The sequence below is a fragment of the Cavia porcellus genome, unplaced genomic scaffold (assembly GCF_034190915.1).
Source record: "Cavia porcellus strain 051 isolate PalLab524CR breed Dunkin Hartley unplaced genomic scaffold, mCavPor4.1 scaffold_14, whole genome shotgun sequence".
NCBI classification, from domain to species: domain Eukaryota; kingdom Metazoa; phylum Chordata; class Mammalia; order Rodentia; family Caviidae; genus Cavia; species Cavia porcellus.
In genome coordinates this window covers 7,593,932-7,618,609 of record NW_026947497.1, presented here as the reverse complement: position 1 = coordinate 7,618,609, position 24,678 = coordinate 7,593,932, and the positions used below count along the sequence as shown (strand labels likewise).

The following is a 24,678-nucleotide window of genomic DNA, read 5'->3' as shown; positions in this document are numbered from 1 at the left end:
TTCTTTCTTTCTTTCTTTCTTTCTTCCTTTCTTTCTTTTTTCCCAGTGCTGGAAGTTAAATCTAAGGCCTCTGCACTGGGCTATATCCCAGCCCTTTTTGTTAAATTTAGTATTTATTTGTTTATTCATTTACTTTGACATATTGAGGATCGAGTCCAGGACCTTCACATTACCCAGGATTTTTGTTTGGCGATAGGGTCTCATAAAGTCACTGGGCTGCTCGCCGTGGCTCCAACTTGTGCTCCACCTGCCTTGGCATCCCAGAGTGCGGGTATCACCGGCCTGTGCTGCCTTGCCTGGCTGGACCCAGCTGCTTCTATTTTAAGACAGATCTCACCAGGACCCCAGGGCTACTCTTGAACCTTTGGTCCTCCTCAGGAGTGACTGGGTGCAAGGTCCAGCTCACCAGCTCTGTTGGAGCCATTGAAGCTGAACACATGTGCAGGGCTGTGGCGTGGCGGGACATGGCTGCACTGAGAACAGGAGATGCAACCAAGGGCAAGATAGGGGCTGGGGATTTAGCTCAGCGGCATAAGCGCCTGCCTTGCAAGCGCGTGGTCCTGAGTTTGACCCCTGGTAATGGTAAAAAAAAAAAAGGCAAGATAAATAGGGTGGAGACTGTGGCTGGAGGCCTTTCACCCCTATATCGGGGTTTACCTGGAGACTTTCTCCCTAAATTAACATAATCTGTTGCTTGGAGGGGTCCTTGAACCCCTTCTAAGGTCCTGCTCAGGTTTCCTGTGTTTCCTATTGTGATCCTTTCCTTGTTTGAATACTAAATAAATATGGGCCCCCTAGAGACATTCCTTGTTTTAGCCTCCAGAGTCTCACACTCGCAGGGGGTTTTGATCCTCCCGGAGCCCTAAAAATCACACCACTTGTCTCACTTATTTGGGAGATTGGGGATCTAGGCCAGGTCCCTGCATTACTGTCCTTTCTTGCACATGACCTCTGTCACCTATGTGCTGCTGTTCTGTGATGCTGTCCACCAGAAGCCTTCACCAGGAGCCAGGCTTGGGCCTTTGGGTCTCCAGAACTATTGAGCTAAACAAGCCTCTTTTCTTTAGAAAGCAGCCAGGTTTGGGTATTTGTGTTTCAGCAACAGAAAATGGACTAAGACCACAGCATGGTATGATTTCTCATGATTTTGGGGTGGAATTTGGTCAGGGCTTATAGAGACACATGTGAGAACTCCCAGACCCGCAGCCTCTGAGATGGCCCTTCCCCCTCCTTCGGCCACAGTGGGGACAGTGTGGGTGACAGCCCTCGCCAGGTGCTCACCTGGAGTCCCTTATCAGGGCTTTGTGTCTTCTTTTGGGTTGGGCTCTTTGGTCTTTTCTCATTTGTCATGGAGATTTCATAAGGGAGAACTCCCCGACAAGTTAGCCATACATTTTAAGAATCTCTCATAGCCAGATGTGGTGGCATACACCTGTAATCTCAGCATCTGGGAGGCTGAGGCAGGAGAGTTTCCAGGGATTTGAGTCCAGCCTGGGTTGGATGGTGAGTTCATAGTGAGTGTATAGTGAAACCTTATCTCAAAACAAACAAACACATTCAAGCCTGCAATAGACACTCATGTACTTCTGCCACTCATTTGGGGAGGGTGTGCCCACTAGGAAGTGGGGATCATCGGGAGGGTGTACCGGCGGACAGTGTCCATTGTTGTCTCCCAAGACAGCATGACTTCCGGGACTCTTAATGCTGGCGGAAGTACATCTGGGTGGTAAAGCCAGGAGGCAGCACAGACAGGGAACCTTGTCACAGGCGCCACTGCAACCCAAGGACAGGAAGGTGTTGGCTGCAGGAAGACCTGTCTCCTCCATTTAACTGGGATCTCCCCAACAGTGAAGTCTGCAGAGCTGCACCTGGCCATTAGGGATCACTCCTAAATATTCGATAAATGCAGTTGCCACCAAGCCCATGTGGCATTCCCAGTCAAGCAAGGCTCCCACCGGAGGGGCTTTGGGAAACGCCGGTCTGCCAGGTGAAGCCCTAAGGAACAGGGATGCCCCGAAGGCTAAGAGTGTGATGGAAACAGCCGAGCAGGAAGACAGGCTTGTGGTGATGGCATCTTCCTGGCATGAAGGAGGACACATTTTAGGAAACAAGGGAGGAACAGACCTAGTGAGTGGCTTGCAAGTCACAGAGCGCAGTTATAGGGCTCACTCAGGACCAGGCGTCTGGGCAGTCCTGGGGCCTGCTGCTGGGCTGGGACCACAGGCTCTGGTGGCATCTGTCCGCATCTGTCTGGCAATCCCGCAGACTGGGTGTGCCTGTGCCCTCAGGCTGCCGGCCCTATCAGGGTTTAGTGCTGATGGGAAGCCCTGGGAATTCCTCCAGGTTCCTGGTATCTGAAACAGGGAATTAGATAAGGCACGCAGCAAAGACAGGAAAAGTGGCATTTATGTACAGAAGGCAGAAAAGCTATGAGAGGAGGCTGGGGAACAGGCTCCTGGCAGCCTCCAGGATCGGGGATGGGGCCTTTACCTCCCACGTTTCCGCCTCATCTCTCTGGAGTAAGGAAGGCTTTGGGGCAGTTGTCCAGTCAGACACTTAGCTTTCTGCTCTACCTAAACGACAGACCAGGCGCAGTCTTTTGATTGGCTGATTGGCTGTGTCCACATGCAAATGAAGGATGGCAAAGAGCATCTTCTGATTGGCCCTGTGAGCAGCACCAGATTCAAATGAGGGACGGAAAATAGCGCGATTTTGATTGGCCTTACAGAGCACTTTTCTGATTGGTTCAGTGCACGAGGAGGACGGGGTCACTGTGTAGGGAGTGGCCCTCTGCCTGGGAGTGTCCCTCAGCCTGTGCCCTGTTTTAAGCCTCGTTGGTTCTGGGTACCTTCACCTGTGCAAGTGTTCCTCTCTCCCCTGGGATTTTCCTTTTGTTTATTTCAGTTACTTAGTGTCAATCCATCAAGGTCTGGAAATAGTAAGTGGAAATTTCCAGAAACAAACAGTGTGCTTGCTCACCCCAGCCATGGGAGGGCTCACACCTGGCGCCAATGTGCCCACCCTTCCTGGGAGGTGACTCACCGGGTCCAGTCTTCCACACTGCAGTCAACTGCTACCTGTAGTCACTGAGCAGCCCTTAGGCCAACTGCCACTCACAAGGTGCGTGTGTTTGAGTGACCCTGCTGGACATGACAACAGCTCCTGAGTACAACAGTGCTGTCGCTGCCCATCTGTGTCGTAAACCCTAATACTGAGTATTGTAATCCCTTTTCCAATATTCCTCACAGCCCAAAAAGTTTTATTTACAATCCCACTGAGACGTTATTGGAATCCCGGCAAGTTTATTCCAATTTATTACCTCCAATGCAACCCACAGCGAGTCAAGACACCAAGACAGATTCCAAGTTAAAGGCAGCCAAGGGGTCCTAAGTCCAATCCCCATGAGGATGTGCAGACAAAGACCTTGATCCTAGGCCTCTCCCAGCATTTATTATCTTGTGAAGGAGGGAGTGGCTGGAGGATGAGTGACAGTGAGGATGGTGGGAACTCCCTGAGTCACTTGAGCTGGCCAGCCAGGTGGGGACAAAAGCATATTTGCAAAATGCAGGGAGGATGACATGCAGAAGGATCAGTCTGTATAATTCGATTAAGATAACAACTGAAAGGTTATAGGGGGCTGTTCCTTCTAGTTCTGATATGTAAATTTTGGGGCCCTGGGGACTCACAGTCTCTTGCTTTGAGGCTTCTATCCAGCTGATATTCTTGGAGCTGACTGGCTCTGCCATGCTACTGTGCTTATATATTTTACAGAGAACACTATGGGAGGAAACAGGAGACTCTCTGATGGTCTTATTTGCAATTCTTAGAGCCAACCGAAGAGAGAAGGGAATCCCATAGTCAGCGCTGTACATATCAGTCTATGGAAAGAAGCCTGGAAGAAAGCAGCAATTGTTCTGCATTCACGGGGAGTCGCTCAAATTGTCTCCCCCACACTTGGACACTTTACTTACTTTCTGTAAGTAAAAAGGTGAAAGTGCTCAACTTGATTTTAATTTTTGGTTTGTTTGAGCCAGGATCTTGCCATGTGGTTTTGGCCAGTCTGGTGCTCACTATGGAGCCCAGGCTGGCCTTAAATTCACGCTGTTCTTCCTACCAGGGCCTCCCAAGGCTGGGTTATGGTGTGGGACGCCACACCTGGCTGAAAACTCTTGCCTTTATACAGAAAGGAAAGGGCTGTAGGCTGAGGTTGTGAGGCTTCCACAAGAGCCAGTCATAGTACGCAGAGGGTCAGGTTCTCCCGTGAGGGGCAGGTGTGCCCTGGGGTCTGCAGTGTCCTCCACCTAAGCTGGAGCAGTGCTTCCAGGGATTCAGTGTCTCCAACTAGCTTGGTCCTGGCTCCGTGCTTTCTGATTCATTGGCTGAATGATCCCATCTCCTGGCCACAGGTGGCCAGACCCAACTGAGCAAATGTCACACAAGGTAGACGGCTAGAGCCAAGCTGGCCGCTCCCAAGGAAGTTGACACAGGGCTGCTGGCATTGCAGGTGGCTTCAGTCGGGTTGGGACAGGCAGCCCAAGTCACGTCCTTTCTCCTGGCAGCAGCAGGGGTAGCAGCAGCAGGCGCAGAGAATGAAAGAGTGATCATGGTGTGTGTGTGTGTGTGTGTGTGCACACGCGCGTGGATGTGAGCCCCCCCCCATCCTGCTTGTGTGGCTGCAGAAAACCCTTTCCCCTTTCTTCCTCCCCTCAATTCAGAAGTTTAAAATTTTGTTTTTCTCTTCAGAAATAAGTGGTTTCTCCAAACGCCCGCAGGCCTAAGGCGTGCCCGGCTCCCCACTCCTCCTAGACCTAGGAAGAGATCAAATCTGCAGGTGCCATGTCTGTCCCCTAGGCAAGGGAGGTGCGCCAGGACGGAGGAGGGCCAGGATAGGCCCATGTTCAGGTGTCCCCTCTCCACTGGGCCCTGATGTAAGACATGGGGCCAACTGAACCCCCATCTCCTCAGTGCCAGCTTCGTACAAGTCCCTGTCCCCTGTTACCAAGATAAATGGCCTCCTGTGAACTGGTCAGCAGCGTGGAAAACAACCTGAGAGGCCCCTGTGGCCATGACACTCTGTTCTCGGTGACACCCCATCCTCAGAGTCAAACCGGGGTAGCTGAGGGCACCCTTGCTGGCTCTTTCTTGCCATCAGAAACAGGGACAAGAGCGGGCACAGGACCCGCTCCTCTCATCTCCAGCTGTCCAGGGGGTCAGGGATTTACCAGGAGATGGGGAGCAGCCTCCAGAGAATCCATTTCAACCCATTTTCTGTCCACAGAGTAAGGAGAGGCGATGAGGTGGCATGGACACCCTAATACCACACGATCCTTGGGAAGCCCTGTATTCACCCTGGGAAGAAGTGCGGCTGGGCACTGGAGGTGAACGGAAGGTTCCGGATGCCTGATCTTTGGGAATTTCACCCAGGAGAGAAACGTGTGCTTCAGGTATCAGGATACTTTATTTTCAAGTAGTCTTCATTTTTCAGCATGAGAGAAAAATGAAGCAGGTAATCAGAATTTCGTATGCCCCACACCCAGTTTCCCTTGGGGAGAGTTTGGATCTTGAAGGAGTTTGGTCCTCATTCCTGGCACCATTTTGGGATGGTGATATCTTGAAGGAGAGGCCCAGTGGAAGGATGTTGTCACTGGGGAGGTGTCCTCTGGAAGGGATCTTGGGACTCCAGCCCTGGGCTGTCCTTCTCTTTGTTTCCTGGTCACCAGAGATGAGAAGCTTCCACAGGGTGGCAAGCTAGGCCACCATGGCTTGCACCCTCTTTAACCATGAGCTGTAACAGACCTCTGCTTGCTTAGGCTGGTTTTCCAGGTGGCTTCTCACAATGTCATATGGAAGGCAGGCTGTGCACCTTGGTATTCCGTCTTCTCTTAGCATGGCTGTCTTGATAAAACAATGCTGCTGGTGTACACTGCTCTGAATTGAAGTTTCCTGAATTCGAGTTCCCTGAGTTTTTTTGGCTGGTGTCTTATTAGGTGCTACTTAGTGGGCCCGTGAGGCCCTGATTGGCTGTGACTGTGCCTCAACCTTTCCCTGTTTTCCATGACTGTGACAGCTCTGAAGAGCATACTCCCTTGGGGCCTGATGGTGGCTCACGGTGGTCACCTTGGACGCTAAGCTGCCTGGCTAGTACTGTATCAGGTGCTTTCTTCACCTAGAAAGCTTCTTTTTCTCTCAGGTTCTGCAGCGAAGCATCTGCGAGGAGGAACACAGACTGGTGTGCAGGAAGCGGGAGTCAGGACCCTCTCCACAGGTGTCCACGTGGTTTGGGATCATCCTGCATGGGAGAGCCTGTCCTCCTCTCCATTCATCTGTTCAGTGATGTATCAGTATAGACCAATCAGTCTGTCCCTGTGCTTGTGATCACCCAGTGCAGCATGCAGTGCTCGTTGGGCGCTGGGTGCAGCTTCAGTTGGGCTCCACTCCTTGGACAGCCTGGCGTGACCTTTGTGGCCTGTGTCTAGGGTGGTCCCTCCTCTCCCACCTGCCACATTCTGGTCATTTCCCAAGCCTCTCCCTCTCCTGCCAGCAGGAGCCATTTGTCCAACGAGCCTAGTACTTTTGACCAGCAATAGTTTTGGAGTCTGTGCTGGTGCTTCTAAATGCTGCATCACTAGAAATACCAAGATCTGGTGTTTAGTGCTCCATTGAGATTTCTTAGGAAAAGCCAAAGGCACCCATGGACGTGTTAGCAGGAGCAGTGCAACCCTCAGATGACTGACAGCAGCATTAAGAATGAAGGAGGACCAGGAGGTGGGCCCAGCAGCAGTGGGGTTAATCACGGGGGCTGACTTGCTGGCCTGGTGGCTGTGTGTGTGTGTGTGCAAGTTTGTATATGTGCATGTGTGTTCAGGCTTGTGTCTGCGTGCCTGCGTGTGTGGCGGATCTGGGCTGAGAAGGGGCAGAACTCTCCGGAGCAGGGCAAGTTGTGACAGTGCGATCAGGGAGGTGGGATGGGAGGGTGGAGACAACGCCCCCGGTCCTGTCCACCGTCCTGGGGCCCAGCCGTGGCCTGCCCAGGGGAGTAGGAAGTACCCTTCACAGGGAGCCTGCGGCGTTGGGTTCCCAGGTGTCCCGGACTTCAGCCTTTAGGCTTTTTGAGTAGCAGGAAGCAGAGAACCCCCCCCACCATCATCCAGTTGGTGAGGAAGTTGCACGTAAGTCACCCGATATGGAGGGGGCCCCTTGGAGCTAATCACTAAGCCAGGCTGATGTCAAGCAATGGAGCCCTGACTTTCAGGAAAATTAGGCATTAAGCAGAATTCTAAAACAAAGCGCAATATAAGAATTAGCTCTTTGGCAAATTGTTTTCTGCCGAGGTGAGGACTGAACCATGGCCTCTGCACTGAGATACATCCCAGGCTTTAGTTTTAATTTTGAGACAAGGTCTCAATCGCTTGATTGCCCCAGCTGGGACTCCAGCTGGTGATCCTCCTGCCTCAGTCTCCCAGAGATGTGGTGCTTGTGGGCATGAAACAGGATGCCTGCCCTAATTCTTCCTTTCCAAAGCCCGGAAAACATTTTAATAACGTGGCCCAGCCTGCAGAGGAAGAACTGGCCAAGCAGAAGTCCAGCTCAGCATCCCCCAAGCAGCCGCGGTGCCCACCATGACCCGCGACCCTCTGCGCGTGCTCAGTGCGTGAGGCGTGTGGGGTCGGGCGGGGTGGTGGTGGCTTGGGGTGGGAGGAACGACCCCGCCCAGCTTTACAAAAGCTTCCCAGGCCCCGCCCCTCCTCTCGTAAGAGGCGGAGGCGGGAGTGGGCGGGGCCCATAAGCTCCGCCCCAGGTCCCACCCCCGCATCGGACCCGGAGTCACTGCGTCTGCCCGCCCCCGTGTCGGGCTCAGGGGCGGTGAGCAAGGGCGCATGCGCGCACCCGCCCTGCGCCGCCCGTGGAGGCCCCGCCCAGCCCGCCGCTTCGGAGTCCGCGCCGCCGCCGCCGCCGCGCCATGGAGCTCCCCGGCAGTCTGTGCAAGAAGGCGAAGCTGGGCCACGGCGCCCAAAGTTGGGTGAGCGGCCGCCCGTCAGGCGCCCTTCTAGGGGTGGGCGGCGGCGCGCCCGGCTCCATCCCGGCCCTCTAATTCAATTTCTTTTATTTTGAGACAGGGTCCTGCTCAGTTGCGGGGGCTGAGTTCGAACTTGCGATCCTTCTGCCTCAGCCTCCCAGAGTGCTGGTATGACAGGCGTGCATCTCCGCGCTTCGCAAACATCACATTTTAATTTAATTCATCATTCATTTGGGATGCTGGGGACGGGGCCAGGGCTCCTCCCCGCAGGCCAGTGCCCCGCCCCGAGCTGGCCCAGGCTTCTCTGGCTTTGCAGGCCGGTTCCGTGGCAGCGGGGAGGGCGGACCCCTGCTCGCAGTCCCTTCCTCCCGCGCTGTGGGTGGCGGCTGCGGAGGCCCCGGCCTCGCCCCCGTGGACAGCGCGCTCACGGCCCGCGGAGCCCCGAAGTTCACGCGCGGCCGTGCGCATCCCTAGCCAGGCCCGCGAGTGCTGCAGGAGGAGCAGCCGTATCAGGAGAGGCCCCGTGGCAGTGCATGCCACAGTTCCCCGTCTGCGGCCGCGGTCAGGGAGTGGCAGGCTGGGCAGGTGTGTTAGGACGCTGCGGGGGGCTTCTCATCCACAGCAGAGCCCACTGGAGCCCACTCGGTCACCCGCAGGCCCAGAGCTGGACCTGTTACGTGGGCCGTTGCACGGTTCAGGACTCATGCTGTTCTCCACCCCCTGGCTCTGGCTCACTCAGCTGTGGTTCGGGTTGCCAGACTAGTGTGTGTCCTCTCCGGAGACCTGTGGGGGGCTGGAGCTGGAAACCCGGGGCCTGGCGGCCCAACTGGGGTCCTGGCCTTAGCCAGGTGATGAGGGGGTCCGTGGTCAGTGCAAACGAAAGAGGGGTTAGTTTGGCCTGGACGTTGTGGAGGCGTTGGGAGGTTTGAGGTACGGGGCGAGCTGCATAGCTGAGTGCTGCAGGAGGGGTTGTTTTCCTGACTGCCCTGGGCAAAGTACCTGTGGGTGCAGGCGGGTGGAGCAGGTAGGGTCCCTCTAGGGCGCCCAGGCAGATTGACCGCGGAGTTAGAACTTTATGCTGTGAAAGATGGAGTTAAAATTCTGAATTTTCAGAGCCTTGTACATTTTTTTTGACTTCTTGCCTTTCATAGACTGAAATCAACTGACCAGGGACTGGATGTCCTTGGACCAGGATGATTGGAGCAAGAGAAGAGGGTGGATGGGTTACAGTCTGGGTCCTGCCCCTGTGGGTTGATCACCCAAGTAGGTCACAGGCTGGCTGGGCGGCTGTGGGAACAGAGAGGGCCCTTAAAAAGAGAGGGAGTCGCAGGATGCAAAGGGCATGGGCCTTAAAGATGGCCTTGAAGGTTTGGTCCTGGGCAGCAGGGAGACAGGTTGCAATGTTTTACTTCTGTTAACTGTTGAAGTTTTGCAATATTTCCTGCAGGAGGGGCAGTAGTTAAAACAAGGGCCGAAGTTACTGGGTTCAAGTCTGAGCTCCACTGTTTGCAACCCTGTAACCTCTGGCACTCACTTCAGTTCTGTCTGCCTTCATGTGTGTGTGCATTTAAAACCCCAGTGCCTGGCTGAGACGCTGCGCTGGTGCAGGAACTAGTGATCAGTTATTGCGTCCAGTGTCTCCATTTTATTGAGGGAAATGCCACACAGCTGGTGACTGGCAGAGCCAGTTGTAAGCATGTTGCATTAAAAAAATATTTTTACTAGTCTCCATGTGCCGTATGTCATGGTTATGCTTCTCAGGGAGGTTGGTGCCTATACATTACACATCTTAATTCTTTTTATTTCCTTTCCCTTCCTTCCATCGCTTGGTTGGTTTCCTGTTTGCTAAAAGATCGCTCTCACTGTTTCCCAACGTCTGCCTTTCATTTTGCTCTGTATTTATAAGTACGTCACACTTGAGGGGCAGCCTTAGTAGAGTGTGTCTAATGGCAGTCCTGCCCAATAGAAATATGAGCCACCTGTGTAACTCAGTATTTTCTAGAGGCCACATTAAAAAGTGAAAAGAAACCAGTAAGATAAATTTCAATGATATTTTATAGTTAATGTATCCAAATTGCTACCACTTCAATACAAATGCTTTTTCATTGTAAATATTAGCTCAGTGCTATTTATGATCTATACAGTTATTAATACAATACTCTTCTCGTGTTTTTAAACCTGGAGTGTGTTTCACACTTTACAGGGACCTGACAGGTACAGAGCTGGAGCTGGGTGGAGGTCAGGAGTGAGGGTCTGATGGTTAAATGTGAGTTTCAGAATACAGAGCTTTGGTGCCAAATGCAGTACGCAGTATGCAGTACGAAGCTTTGGGTGGTATTTCCTGTTAAGGAGCAGGTGCAGGTAGTGGATTCCCAGGAGGCACCTGACAAAGGTAGGGAAGTGTAGTGTTATGGCCTGATGTTTCCTCCTCATGCCTGCGAGGACAGCGAAGAAGAGGAAGAGCTAATCTGGTGGTCTCTAAAATCCAGGTGCTGTCCTGTTTGGGGCTGTCTCCAGAGGGGATGGTTTCCATGTGTCCCTCCGGCTGTGGGAGGCTGGGGCACTTAGCTGAGACTCAGGAGTCACTGACCCACTTTGTGCGGAATCCTGTTCAGCCCAGGCTCCTCCTCGTTCTCCCTGCCTCGGGTTTGGGTCCTGCTTCCCCTGAGGCTTGCAGGTTGGGTGCTGCTGTATAGCCGCCTTTCCTCCTGCCTTCCCTGCGCTGACAGCGGCCAATCGTGTGGCTCCTGGGCTGTTTCCTAAATGTGGGCTGCGAGTCACACCTCTGTCAGGCCACGCTGTCCCTGCTGGTTCTGTGATCCTTTATGGCAACATTTTGCTTCTGTGCTGAGCTGATCTCACTGTGTGGGTGGTATCCAGTAGCTCAAGTGCTTCTGATACAAGGATCTCTAGATAACTTATTCATATCTTAGCGCAGCTCAGCTAGTGTGGCAGACTCGAGGCACAGTTTGTCATGTACTGTGCAGGTGACCGTGGATGTGGCCCCTCAACCCCTCTGTGATTCACTGTCTTCCTCTGTGTACAAGTGGGCTGTCCCGAAGCAGCCTCCTGGCCGGGTTGACACTGTGCTCTCCTGGGGGCTCAGCGAGGAAGTTTAATAAGTTAATACACTTAGAGCGCTGTGGTTCCCTCCACCATGCTGCCTTTCCAACAGATCATCCTCTTACACCCTGATGGTGAACCTTTTGGAGCTTTCAGTGATACGGACAGCCTGCTGTGGCCTACGTGCTGCAGGTTTGCCAATGCTGCCTTGCACAGTGAGATGCCCTTCCTTGGAGGTCAGTAGCCCACACTGGGTGTGACGAGGACTGGGCTGGGACCAGACAGGAACAGGCCTGTGCAGAGCCTCGGGCTGGGATGGCAGGAGCAGGCAGTGCTCCAGTGGTAGAAGCTTGGACACAAAAGCCAGTTGCTACTAGTTCAAATGAAGCACGACACTTTTCTTTTTGATATGTACAGGACACTTGTGGGGACTGGGGGTGGGGGGTGGGATGGACTTTCTTCCCCACGAGGCTGGAGCTGTGGGGGCCGGGAATGGTGGTGTTGTACAGTAGGGGGCCCCAGACACAGCAGGCGTGGCGGGTACCAAGGTGCAGGGCCGTGGGCGGAGGCTGTAGGTGGCTGCGGGGTGGGCTGCGCTCTGGCAGGGGTCTCTGCAGCAGGCTTCCAGGGAGTCAAGGTTCCAGCAGCTGGGCTGGGACTGGTGACAGATTCTGGCTGAAATGGGGTGGGAGTGCCCAGGGCTTTGCACTGCCCAATGGGGTTTGGTGAGGGAGGGTCCTCATCAGCTCAGGTCAACTTGTAGTACCCTTCCCAGACCAGCTCTGACCCCAGCAGCTGGCATAGGAGCAGCCGGGCGAGGGCGGCATGTGGACTCTGGCTCCTAGGGTAGATGGACCCAACCGCGGCCCGATCCTTCCCTCTGCTTCCTAGCAATGGGCTCTGGCCCCACGGTGTCGTGGGCTTGCAGCTCAGTGGCTCTGGCTTCACACAGAGCGGAGCAGCCCGCTGACCAGTGTTGCACCCCAGAGCCATCAGGGCCATCACAGCCGCCCAGTCCACCTCCACCCTCCCCTGCTCTTGCCCTGTGGATGGACCCAAAACACGAACGATGCGGGGTGTGGACAGGAGTTGCTAGAGTGCTGGGAATATGCAGATGAGAAATGGGAGAGATCCTGTGACCTTAGCCTGCTGACAGCACTGTGCGTGAATTATTCCTCCATGTAGAAAGAATTAAATGCATTGTCCAAGTTCTGCTGGCCTGGAGATTCAGACATCAGTCACCTTGCCCTTCATAAGCTAGAAGGAAAAAGAAAAAGACTGAGGGCCGGGGGTTTGGCTTAGTGGCACAAGCGCATGCCTGGCAGGCGAGAGATCCTGAGTTCTCCTGAGTTTGATTCCGGTATTCATCCCCCTCCCCGCAAAATAGAGAATGAATAAAAGCTGGAAAGAAAAGCAGACATCCTTTAGGGTACATGGCGTGTATCTGACTTTTCCGGAACCCTAACTAGGAACCAGAACCGAGATCGGGTGTGGTAGAAAATACATAACTCAGGGTCTTTGATTCATCTGAGGAAATAAAGATCTGCGTGTGTCCAGAAGAAAGTATTAAATGGTCCGGAAATAACACAGCCGATGAGGGCAGCAGTGTCGGGGCGCCTGGTGTTCACAGTGGCACCACCCCGGTAGATGTTTCTAGAAAACATTCCCTGTGGTTAGAAACCACCAGCCTGGTTTTTCTTCTGCAGACAGAAACCAGGCCATTGAAGACTGCAAGGACGGAAGTTTAGACTTGGAAGGAAATGACTCACTGTTGACCCGGAGTGGGTTGCGCACATCTTTTTTCTTAGCGGAATTCTAGGCAGAATGTGGCCGGAATGTGTGCGGCAGGAGAAGGGAGGAGAGGTTGCATTAGGTTCTTGGAATTCAGGCAGAATCCCACCGCCTGTGCTGACTAACGCTGCAGAGCTAGGCGAAGGTGGCGGTCCTCTGCTTGTTAAAGGTAACCTTCGTGCTTACTTATGGAGTGCAGAGGAGTGACTGGACCCGTGTCTCTGATGTGTTGTGATTCGCATTGCTGTCCCGTGGGAGGCTGTGGTTCCAGGCGCTGGGACCCTGCGGCTTCCTCTCCTCATCTTTAGGAATGCAGTGCTGGGCTCCAGTCCCTCTGCCCAGGAGCCTCCCACCCCTCTGTCCTGAGGGAGCTCGGTGCTCACAGTCCACCCTCCTGCTCCTCCTCTTCCTCTTCCTCAAGCTAGGAACTTCAATTCTGCTCTTACTTTCCTGTGGTCACTTGTTTGTGGCTTTCGTGAAGGAATGAAATTATGCGTTATTTCTCTTTCCACACCTGGCTTAGTTAACGTAATGACAGAATTTTACCCTTTTAATGACTGAATAATTTTTCATAGTATGTATATGTAGACATAGATATACATGCATATACAACACTTTAATGTTTATTAGTACATGTTTACAGAGTAATCATATTTTGCATTTGTCTTAGGAAGTAGCTGCATGTACTTAATTCTTTAAAATTCTGTTTTCTTTCCCCCCCTTCATCTTTAGATTCCTTTTCTGTTTGTAAAAAACTATCTCCTTGTATCTTACTGTCTTTTACTTTAAATTATTTGTATTTTGGGTTTCTTATATGAGAGAAACCGTGTGATATTTACACTGGTGTGTCATTTAGTATTATGGTCTCAAGGTGCATCTCTTTTTCCTACAAAGGATTCAAGCTTACCCTTCTTTATGGCAGAGTAGTACTCCACTGGGTATAAATACAATTTATCTATTCATCTGTGGATGGACATGTAGGCTGCTTCTAAGATTTGACTGTTAAGAATTGTGCTCCTATAAACATGGGTGTGCATGTATCACTGTAGTATGATGTCCTTACCTCTTTTTTGGAGGGTACCTAGAAGGGGAGTAGTTTGAATTTCTAGTACTAGTTTTTTGAGAACTCTCCATACTGATTTCCCAGGGATTGTATCAGTTTATAGTCCTACTAACAGTGTGGAAGGGTTCCTTTTCCTCTGTAGTCTCAGTATTATTTGTTACTGTTTGATTTTCTGATGACAGCCATTCCCTGAAATATGATAGACTATCAGTATTGTTTTAATTTACATTTCTCTGATGACCACAAATGTTGAGTATTTTTTCGTGTATTTATTGGCCATTTATACTTCTTCTTTTTTTTTTGTTTTTTTGGTACCAGAGATCGAACTCACAACTTTGCACTTGCCAGACAGGTGCTTGTGCCACTGAGCTAAATGCCTGTTCACTTCTGTTGCTCAGTTTTTGATTGGATCTTTTATTTTGAGAGGTCTGATTTTTTTTTTTTGAGTTCTTTGTATATTCTAGATATCAGTCCTTTATCAGAGGAATAGCTAGCAAAACTTCTCCCGTTCTGGTGGTTGTCTCTTTACTCTATTGGTTGTTTTCTTTGCTATATAGAAGCCTTTTAATTTGATAGTTTGCTGATTCCCGATGTTATTTCTCATACAATTGTAGTTCTGCTCAGAAACTGCTTACCTGTGCCCATGTCTTCAAGAAATTTTACTTGTTTTGTCTTCCAGCAAATTAAGTGTTCCTGTTTTAGTATTTATGTCTTCGATCCATTTTGAGTTTAGTGCATGGTGAGAGATAGGGGTGTAGAGTCCACGTCCTGAGTGCGGGTATCCAGTTCCCACAGCACCCTGCATTGAAGAGGCTACTTTCCCTGCAGTGTGTGATTTTGGTTCCTGAGACAAAGATCAGTTGGCTGACTGCACCTCTGGCTGTTTCTCCGTCCGTGTGTTCCACTGATCCACATCTGTTTTTGTGCCATCTCTGTGCTGTTTTGATAATTACTGCTTTGTGTATACTTTGAAGCTAAGTGGGTTACTAACAATATTGATTTTTCCAGCCCAGGAGCAAGGACTATCTTTCTATTTTTAAAACATCTCTTTGAGTTTTCGTTGTGTTTTACAGTTTGCATTAGAGATCTTTTTCTTCTTGGTTACATTTATGTAAAGGTACTTTATTTATATTTTTGCAGATAGTAAGAGTGGGCTTGCTTTCTTGATTTCTTTTTTCTTTTTTTTTTTTTTTGGCATCGGAGATCAAACTCAAGACCTTGTGATTACCAGCTGGGCTGCTGAGCTATATCCCTGGCCCCCCCTTGATTTCTTTTTATGGCCAGTTTGTTATTGGTGTATAAAATGTTACTTTCATGTGTTGATGGTGTATCCTGAATCTTTGTTGTGTTCATTATGTCTGTAGTTTTGGTGTTGGTTTTAGGGTTTTGTGCATGAAAGATGCTGTCATATGCAAATAGGGCTAACTCGACTTCTTCTTCCTGGTCTGCAGGCCCGTTTCTTTCCTCTCGTTGCTCGGCTGAGGTTTCCAGGACTGTACTGAAGAGCGTGGCAGTGGTGGACTCCTGGTCGGCTTTCCGCTGTGGAGCGCGGTGTCGGCAGGGGTCTACCCAGTGCAGCCTTTATCGTGATACCTGTCGAGTTTTAGCATGAGGGGATCTTGACTTTTTATTGACTGGTTTTCCTACGTCTGTTGAGATAATCCTAAGGTTTTGTCCTTCATCCTGTTGGTGTGCTGTGCTACGCTTATTGATATGAATTTACTGACCCAACACGCATCCTTGAGGGAAGCTCCACTGATCTTGGCATGTGGAGTGTGGAGTTTGTTTGTTAGTATTTTGTTGGGAATTTTGCATCTGTCCCACAGTGTAGGATACTGTGATGTCTAGTACATGAGAGTGCTCTACGGTTTTCTTTTTTTTCCTTTTCTTTTGTTGTTGTTGCTATTTTTGTCTGGTTTTAGTATTAAGATAAAACTAGTCTCAGAATGAGTTTGGTAGAATTCTCCTTTGCCTTTTGGGAATTTTAAAATGTTTTATAGACGTTAGCTGTGAAACCACAGGGTCTTCCTTTGTTCTGAACCTTTCTTTACTACCAACTCAAACTCATTATGTGTTACTGTTTTGTTTAGGTTTTCTCCTGTCTTTGTGGTTTAATTGTGTTACGGCACATGTGTCTAGAAATTTATCCATTCTTCCAAGTTCTCGCATTGTTGGCATGGTTGTTCATAATAGCCCCGGATGCCTGCCTGGCAAGCTCGAGGTTGTAAGTTTGACCCCCAGTACCAAAAAAAAAAAAAAAAAAAAAAAAGGAAAAAGGAAAAAAAAAAAAAAGCCCCTGATGATTTTGTGTGTTTCCTGTGGTGTCTCTTGGAATGTCTTCTTTTGTCTTTTTCCTTTTTATTGGTACCTGGGATCAAAGTCATGACTGCCTGCTTGCAAGGCAGGTGCTTATGCCGCTGAGCTAAATCCCCAGCCCCCGAATGTCTTCTTTTCTTTTTGTCTCTGGCTTTATTATGATCTTTTCTCTTTTTTTTTTTCCCCTCTTTTTGGTAGCTGGGTTAGTGCTTTGTTGATTTTATCTTTTGAAAAAAATCAACCACTTTGTTTTTAAAATCTTTCATTTACTTGTGCTTTGATCTTATTTCTTTTCTTCTATTAATTTTGCAATTGATTTGTTTTCTGTTTATTTAAGCTGCAGTATTTATTTGAAATCTTTCTATTTTCTTGATGCAGACGCTCAATCCTGTGAATTTGCCTCTTAATACTGCATTTGCTGAATCTAATAGGTCTGGTAGGTTATATTTCCATTTTCATTTGTTTCAAGAAAGTTTTAAATTTCTGGTTTTAAATGGTAAGTTAAGAACATGTTTAATTTCCTCATATTTTTAAAATTTCTGAAGTTTCTAATGTTGTTGGTTTCTGGGTTTATTCCTTTGTAATTGCAGAGGACATGTGATAGAATCTTTTTTTACATTTTTTTTTTTTGTTTTGTTTTGTCTTTTTGAAAAGCGTTTCACTATGTAGTTCAGGCTGGCCTTGAGTTCATTTTGTAGCTCAGGCTGGCCTTGAACTTGGAACATTCCTCCTGCTTCAGCATCCTGAATGCTGAAATTATAGGTGAGTACCACCACATTCGGCTGCTATGATTTTAATTTATTTTTAATTTGTTGGTCTTTGTTTTGTGACTTACCATGAAGTTTGTCCCACATGATAGCAGATGAGAAAAGCGACTTCTGCCGTAGCTGGTTGACCTGTCCTGTGAGTCTCCTGTCTGTCAGATCTGGAGTTTGCCATCGCGTTCTTTTGTTGAGGCTTTTAGTTCCGCCGTCTGATGACTGGTGGAAATGAGGTATCAAAGTCCCCAACTATTGCACTGGAGTCTTTCAATAAGGTTTACTTTATGTGATTGGTGCTCCAGCATGGGGTGCCTGTGTGTACATAATTGATATTCTTAACGTTGGATTGATCAGTTTGTCGTTATATTGTGATTTCAGTCTCTCTGCGGTTCTGGACTGAAAAGCCCGTCTGACATTAAGACAGCTGTTTCTGCTTGTGCCTGAGTCCTGTTTGGAATGGAGTGAGTTCCTTCTCAGGGCCCGTCCTTAGTTACTGTTAGTATCCTTTCAGCCGCTCTGTCTCTTTGTTAGGAAACTGGGCCTGTTTTTACGTTCAGGTTACTGTTCGTAAGTGCACATTTCCTTCTGCCATTTTGTTTTCTGATTTTTTTGTTTTGTATGTTCTTTGTGCCTTTGGGTCTTTTTATTTTTGTGGTTTGATGGTTCTCTGCAGTGATAAAGCTGATTCTTTCACTGTTGTGTCTGTGAATGGTTGAGCAGTGAGTTTTATTCTCTCTGGTTGGTTGTCATGTTGGCAGCTTACATCCTTTTGCTGCAGATGTGGGGCCCCTTTAACCGTTTATTATAAAAACGCTCTACTGATGGTGAATTCCCGGTTTGCTTGTCTTGGGAAGTTGTTATTTCTTCTTAATTTCTGAAAGATAGTTTTGGTGGATGTATTTGTTGGCAGCTTTTTTCCGCTCCTTTAGAAGTTAGAGCTAAGTGGACGGATCGCTGGGAGTTTGAGGCTATGCTGGGTTGTATAGTGAGTTCAAGGCTGACCTGGAGTACCTAGTAAGATCCAGCGTCACAAAGTCAAAAAAGAAAAAGAAGCACCTCCGCAAGATGTTAAATGTGTCATCTCACTTCTGTAATGTTTCTGTTCAGAAATCTGCTGGTAGTCTAATGGGGCTCCCTTATGTGTAATGGGGTACTTAGGTCTTACTGTTTTTAGAGTTCTCTATTTTGTACTTTGACGGTTTGGAATGTGTCATGTGTTGTAGCTTGGCATAACTGATGCCATCTTGAGCCCTGCATTTAACTAGTGCCCTGTATTTGACCCAGGAAAATAGAAAATTACTCAAGGTATAAGTCCCATGAGGAAAACAGAATGAGCTGTACCTACAAGAGAAAAATTAACTTGCTCAACAAAAGAAGCAGGATACAGGTGTCAACTAAAAATTAATGTAAGATTCTAGCTAAATTGTTTCCAACAGGATGCCCTTTGTGATTCTCTCTTTTAAAAACTCTGTAACTTTCTAGTTTGGTGCCACTTGTTTGGACCCTGAACCACGGGGGTCTGTATATGAATGGTCTTGAGCTCAGTTAATTAAATTCCAAATTTATCATTTTGCCTGCTTGAATTCCTATATTGTTGTTCACGAACCCACCTCATCATGGAAGGCCTTTTCAGATCTATTCTAGGGGTTCACTGACCCTACTAGACCTGGGTGATCAGTTCTTACCCAAGGTTTGGGAAGTTTTTATTGACTAGATTTTCTATGCTTTGCCTCCTCCTTTTTGAATAACCTGAATGCCAGTCATTGTTAATGATGTCTCATAGGTTCGGTAGGATTTCTTTCCTCTTCTGTGGTTTTTATTTTCTCTGAGTTGTTGTAAGTTGTTTTGAGGCTGGGTTACATAGTGAGTTCAAGGCTGACCTGGAGTACCTAGAGAGATCTAGCCTTACAAAGTCAAAAAAGAAAAAGAAGGACCTCCCCAAGATCCAAAGATTCTTTGTGCAATAGTCTGTGGTGGAAGCTCCTGAGATGTATTTATTTTTAGCTAATTGAATTGCTGAGCTCCAAGTTTTTTCCTGCTTTTTTATTTTAAAGAGAATAAAACAAGACAATGGGAAGGATATTGGATTTCAAAAACAAGACAGTGGGAAATCATAGTTACTGTAATGCATGCACAGTGTCATCCTCTAAATAGATGCCCAGACCACCAGACGCAGGCCTGCAAAGCAAGCACCAAGGTGTCGCCATCATGTCAGAAGTTTCAGATGTGTGACTTCTAATTTTTTTGTGTGTCTGTGTCTTCTGGACTTGTTCAGAGTGGGCAGGAGGACTGAGATTGCACTCTGCTGCTTTGTGCTCTGATCAGAGGTTCTTGGTGTGGAGAGGTATGGGCCGACCACTTCTCATTGATCTTTCCCCAAGGACAGTGGTGAGGCCTCTGGGACGTGGCCTCCTCACCTCTGGCTGCGGAGGTTGGCCCACTGGGGGGCGTGGCCTCTCGTTCTCTAGGCCTTCATTGGCCCCCTCACCAGGGGGCGTGGCCTCCAGCCAGCAGGCAGTAGTGTCACAGGTTGGGGTGGTTGTTTCTTTTAATGAATTGACCATTACATTCTAAAGCTCCAAAATGGCCTACAGACCATAGAAAGATACCACTTTAGGCTCCTACTTCAAACCAGCAGCTTCAGAAAACTGCTGGTCATGAATCAGGGCCGTGACCCAAGTGTTTTTTAGCAACTGTTTCTGCTGGATTTCTCATTCAGTTGTGAATTGTTTTCCTTCTTTTGTTGAATTTTCTGTTCGTAGGCTCTTGCAAGTAAGATTTCTTACTGAATTGCTTTTTGGGCGTTTCTTAGGTTTCTTTACTGTGGAACCTGTGTCAGGGATCACCGTGTTCTGTTGCGGTGTCATGTTTCAGATTCCTGGCCAATCCAAGCTCCTGAGGCTTGACATTCGGACAGCAGTTGCCTCTTCTGATTTCATGAATCCGTTTGTTAGGGAGGATTTTTTCCTAGATGCGTTGTAGGGTGTTGGTTAGGTATGGTGGTTTGCATTGGTCCTGAGTGGACACATGCTAGGAATCTCAGTGCAGAATCCTTGGCTGTTGTACCCAGCGTCGGAGACTCGGTGCTGTTGTAGTTGTGGGACTTTGCCGTGGGTGAAGGTTGCTGGGTGTGTTGTTTGCTGAATGCCAGTTTCACCAGCGCCAGTGACCTGTAGGGGAGAGGCCTCAGCCTTGCAAGGGCAGATGCTTCTGTCAGTGGGGCCCTCCCCTGGGACGGGTGTGGACTGTGGCAGGTTTGTCCCATGTCCTGCAATGGTGAGTGCTGCTTGAGGGATGGGATCCAGTCTCAGGGCATGCAATCCTTGGCTCTTCAGCTGATGGGGGCAACATCTTCCTGGGGTGGTGATCACCAGTCCCCATGTATGGCCTGAGTGCTGGGATACCTGTTGTGTGGTGGGATCCCATTGGGCTCTGTGAGAGGGTATCGGGGCTGGGCTCCTGTCTCATAGGTAGCAGGGGCTGGAATGGTGACTCCATCCACAGGGTGGCACCTTGCCCAAGGTAGTAGATCTGGGGACGGGAGCAGGAGATAGGGTGAGTGCCTGCCCCTAACAGAACTGCTCCGCTCCACCTGGCTGTGATGACTGGGCCTCCCCTGGTGGTGGCAGAGTCTGCCCGGGATATCCTGTGTCAAGGTTTCCAGCAGCAACCGAGCTTGGCTGGGGCTCGCTCTGGCTCTGTTCCCTCCACCCCACTCTCCTCTGGTGACCGCCACCTCTCCCCGTGAAGTGCGGTCTTCATGCATTCACTGTCATAATCTTTTCTGTGCAGGAGGCGGGCACCTCTGGGCACAGAACTGTCTGCTTGTCTTGGCATTCTCTAGATTCAGATTTACTTCTGAATGTGAGGCCAGAGAGTCCCAGCTGCACAGCAAGCCACCTCATCCCTAGACTGCATTTCCTCCGCAGGGACAGGGAGCTGGGCGCCTTCTGGGCAGGGACCGAACCAGGCGATCTCTACTTACCTTGTATTTCTTTTTTTCTCATCTAAACCTCAACAGTTTACAGTTGTCAGGTAATTGTCACTCATTCTGGTTCAATTTAATAATAAAGTGGAAGCTATTTTATTAGGATTAAACCAAATTAAAATTCTTGCCCAAGAGCAAGGCAACTTGGAAGCCTCCGGAGACGGAGGCCAGATGAGCAGGTGGAACAGGTTCTGCAGCCCAAGGTGGGCAAGATCTGTGTGTGCCCTTCTGGTTTCCCTGGTGCTGCTCCCTGGTGCTGCTCAGGGCTGGGTGCTGCAGCTGAAGTCCTGTTAGTTTAAATTCTTCCAAACGCTGAGCTGGTAGGTTTGGTTTGCTTCATCAGTTTATCAAAAAAAGGAAAATCCAATGTCATACAGTTTTTTCTTTCATAATTAAAGATTTACTTGTATTGGAAATCCATGTGTTAATGAGACGGTCTTTGGAGGAAAAGTGAAGCTTCAGTGGTGCGTCTGAAAAGAATTGTCAGCCCCTTTGCTGCTGTTATTTATTTGTCTTTTTTGTTTCTTATTTTTCTAGTAATCTATTTTGTTTTTCCCTCTACTGCAGAAAGGATAGGTATACATGTAGAGGCTCATACAGGCCTAGAACTTCTCCTAGCCAGTTTACTAAAATTGATTATGTTATGTGTAATGAAATGAATAGCTACTTTGAAGAAAAAGAGACATTATGGTATACATTGCTGATTCTATATTGTCGTGCTGTGAAATCCAGGAATGCATCTATTCTTTGTTTAAAGTGGTTTTAGTCTTTTTTTTTTACTGTTTAATTTCAACATAGATGAAGTTATGGACAGCTATCTTGAAGAGAACAAGAGACATTACAGTAGCTCTTGTTGATTTTCCTATTGTGTGTTTTTTTTTTTTTAAAGTATATTTTTTTGGTCTTTTTCCTTTTTTTCGGTACCAGGGATCAAACTCACGACTGCCTGCTTGCAAGGCAGGCGTTTATGCCCTGAGCTAAATCCCCAGCCCTATTGTGTGGTTTTGAAGGCCTGTGATACCTTTATCACTCTGTTTTGATCAGTTTTATACCATTTTGTTTTGTATGAATTCATTGTGTGTGAAGATACAGACAACTATTTAGAAGAAAATAAGAGACATTATGGAAGTCACCTGTTGAACTCCTGTTGTCTTGCTTTGCAATCTGTGTCACTTACAGTGTTTTCTTCTGATCTGCTGTGTTCTGTTTTGTTATGCTTAGTTTTACCCTTAAAAAAAAAAAAAAGAATCATCAGCCCCTGCCCTTGACCGTGGGGAGTTTTCCCAGCCTGGGCAGTGAGCAGCAGAAGGCTGAGGTGGGCAGGAGGGACTTGGCCCAGCAGGACCCTGGAGGTGTATGGCGCCCCGCACCTTCCCAGGCAGTGCAGGTTTAGAGGGTGCGTGCAGCAGTGACGATCTAGATGGGAATTCATTGCTTTTAAAACAATCTGGTTACAGGTGAAATCCTGGCAGTTTCCATGCTTGTCTCCTCCAGAGGGAGGAGCTGAACAGCCAGTCCCTGTCACAGCAGCACTTTCCTGACTGCAGCATGCGTGTGGCACAGAAGTAGCAGAGCGAGGGACAGCCCTGCATTCCTGCACCGTCTCCTGCCCTGGCTCCTAGGCTGGAGGCTGAGTCTCAACTTGGGACAGGAACAGGGAGCGGAGAGCCAGTATCCCAGCACCAGGAGAGCTGGCCCTGGCCGGAGCCTGCAGCCCAGACTCCACCTTGGTGCCGGTGCAAAACCGGCTCCTCCAGCCACTGTGTCCAGGCCACGAGGTAGGCAGGCGAGCTTGGTGGCTCTGGGCTCTGGCTTGGCCTCAGCCTTAGGCTGAGGAGTCCTGGGGGCCTGGCAAGTATGTGGCTCTTCCCAGGGTTAACATCTTCATCCGTAAAACTCATGAGTAATAGTGCCTGTGTCATGGGGTTGCTGTGAAGGTCGTGTTCATCAGTGTATAGAAGGCCTGAAGGTCGTGCCAGTTCCCCCAGGAAAACCGAGGAAGCTGATTTTCTTTTCAGGACTCTAGGGAGGTGCATGTTATATCGAGGATCCCAGCTGTATGTTTGCAAGGAACATGCGTTTACATTTTCAAGGACGCAAACCTGAATTCTTTTTTCCTTTTTCCAGGGGATGCAGAGAGCAACTAATGTCACGTACCAAGCCCACCATGTCAGCAGGAACAAGCGGGGTCAGGTGGTAGGCACGCGCGGTGGCTTCCGAGGGTGCACGGTTTGGCTGACAGGTATGGCCAACGGGTGCGGTGTGCTCTGCACAGGGTCCCACTCCCCAGGTTTATGCTGTCAGGATGTGTTGCCAACCTGTATTAATAAAAATACGAACAAGCCTTAAATACAGAAGAGCAGTGCTGACAGGCAGCACTGGGCTGTAGGGTTCCGCTGCTTGACTTTGGAGCTCTGTTCTCATAATTGGAGCAAAGACAGCATTTAACTGATGTGGTTGCTGAATTGTGACACATTCCTTTCTGGTCATTCCGTGTCTTTTTGGGATTTTAGGTAAGTGAAGAAAACCTAGAATGCATCTTAAAAGGACTCTTTAGTAGATACTATGCTAAATTAAAGTTTCACTGCAAATGTGACCCTGATTCTGCTCAAAGAAGCTGATAGCATAAACTGCGGGGGGTGGGGGGAGCAGGGAGTCCTGCAGGTGGTGTCTTTCAGCTTCTCCCATCTTCTCCTGCACTGGTTTTCCCGGGACCTCCTGGGCTTAGCTACAGCGGGCTGGGAGGAGGGTGGATTGACCCCAGAGTTGGGGGAGAAGCTGGAAAAATGTCACATCCTTTCACATATAGAAATCATCTTCAAGATTCTGCTGTGTGTGGCCAGGTTGCCCGCTACCATTTTATACCAGTTTATGCCATCTGCAGCAGCATAGGACAGGCTTTGTTTTCCAGATGCTGTGTCAGCACTGGATATGGCTGGTCCTAAGAAATCGGTGCCAATTGTCAGAAAAGATATTCTGTTTTTAAAATTACATGGTGCAGACAGGAATGTTTGTTTTACCATGAAAGAAGGCCTAGAAAGATGGCGGGGGGTGGTGGTTCACACCTGCAGTTCCAGCACACCCGAGAGGCTGAGGCAGGAGAATGGCAAGTTGTGGAGTTCAGCCTGGGTAACTCAGTGACTCAGCAAGACCCTGACTTGTGAAATACGAAGGGCCAGGGGACGTCACTCAGTGTGAAGGCCCGGGGTTCAGGCCCTGGCGGCACACACAGACAGAGACGCAGAAGACGCTCAGCTTTCCTATGGCCTCGTTCCATCTTCTGTCTAGATTGGTAAAGTTGTTGCTTTTCTGTTGCCCGGGGTCAGAGCACTTGTATTCTGTCTAATACCTTGCATTTCTGTAGTTGTTCATACATCAGCTGTGTAAGTAAACTGATTCAGTCCTCACAGTCTGTTCTTTTTCTATGGCGTGTCCACTCTGAGCCCTGTATTTCAGTCAGGTCTCAGAGGTTGATTTGTTCAGTTGGTTGGTTGATTTAGTGATGCCGGCGCCTGAACCCCGGGCCTTGTGCATGATAGGCAAGCATTCTGCCACTGAGCTACATTGAAACCTGCATTCCCCGGGCCTCAGCCTCCGGAGTGGCTGAGATGGATGCCCGCCTGCCCAGGAGCTTTCCATGTGATACCCTTTCCTCATTTCCTTTTAGAAGTTTGGCTTT

At 49.1% G+C, this 24,678-nt stretch overlaps 1 protein-coding gene and 1 non-coding gene across 5 annotated transcripts in view; one reads left to right on the top strand and one right to left on the bottom strand.

Moving 5' to 3' along the window:
- Positions 1-7,935: 7,935 nt before the first annotated feature.
- The window catches only part of Papss1 (3'-phosphoadenosine 5'-phosphosulfate synthase 1), a 60,882-nt gene continuing 44,139 nt past the window's right edge, over positions 7,936-24,678 (top strand). Inside the window, 2 exon segments of one of the 4 annotated variants that reach the window (NM_001172995.1) lie at positions 7,936-8,020; positions 23,127-23,241. In NM_001172995.1, the coding sequence (NP_001166466.1) occupies positions 7,961-8,020; positions 23,127-23,241 (175 nt within the window). In that variant the 5' untranslated portion in view covers positions 7,936-7,960. 4 annotated transcript variants of the gene reach the window in all.
- Positions 19,549-19,683, bottom strand: LOC111756282 (small nucleolar RNA SNORA2/SNORA34 family). Its single transcript, XR_002790777.1, has one exon. It is a non-coding gene; the product is annotated as a small nucleolar RNA SNORA2/SNORA34 family (small nucleolar RNA).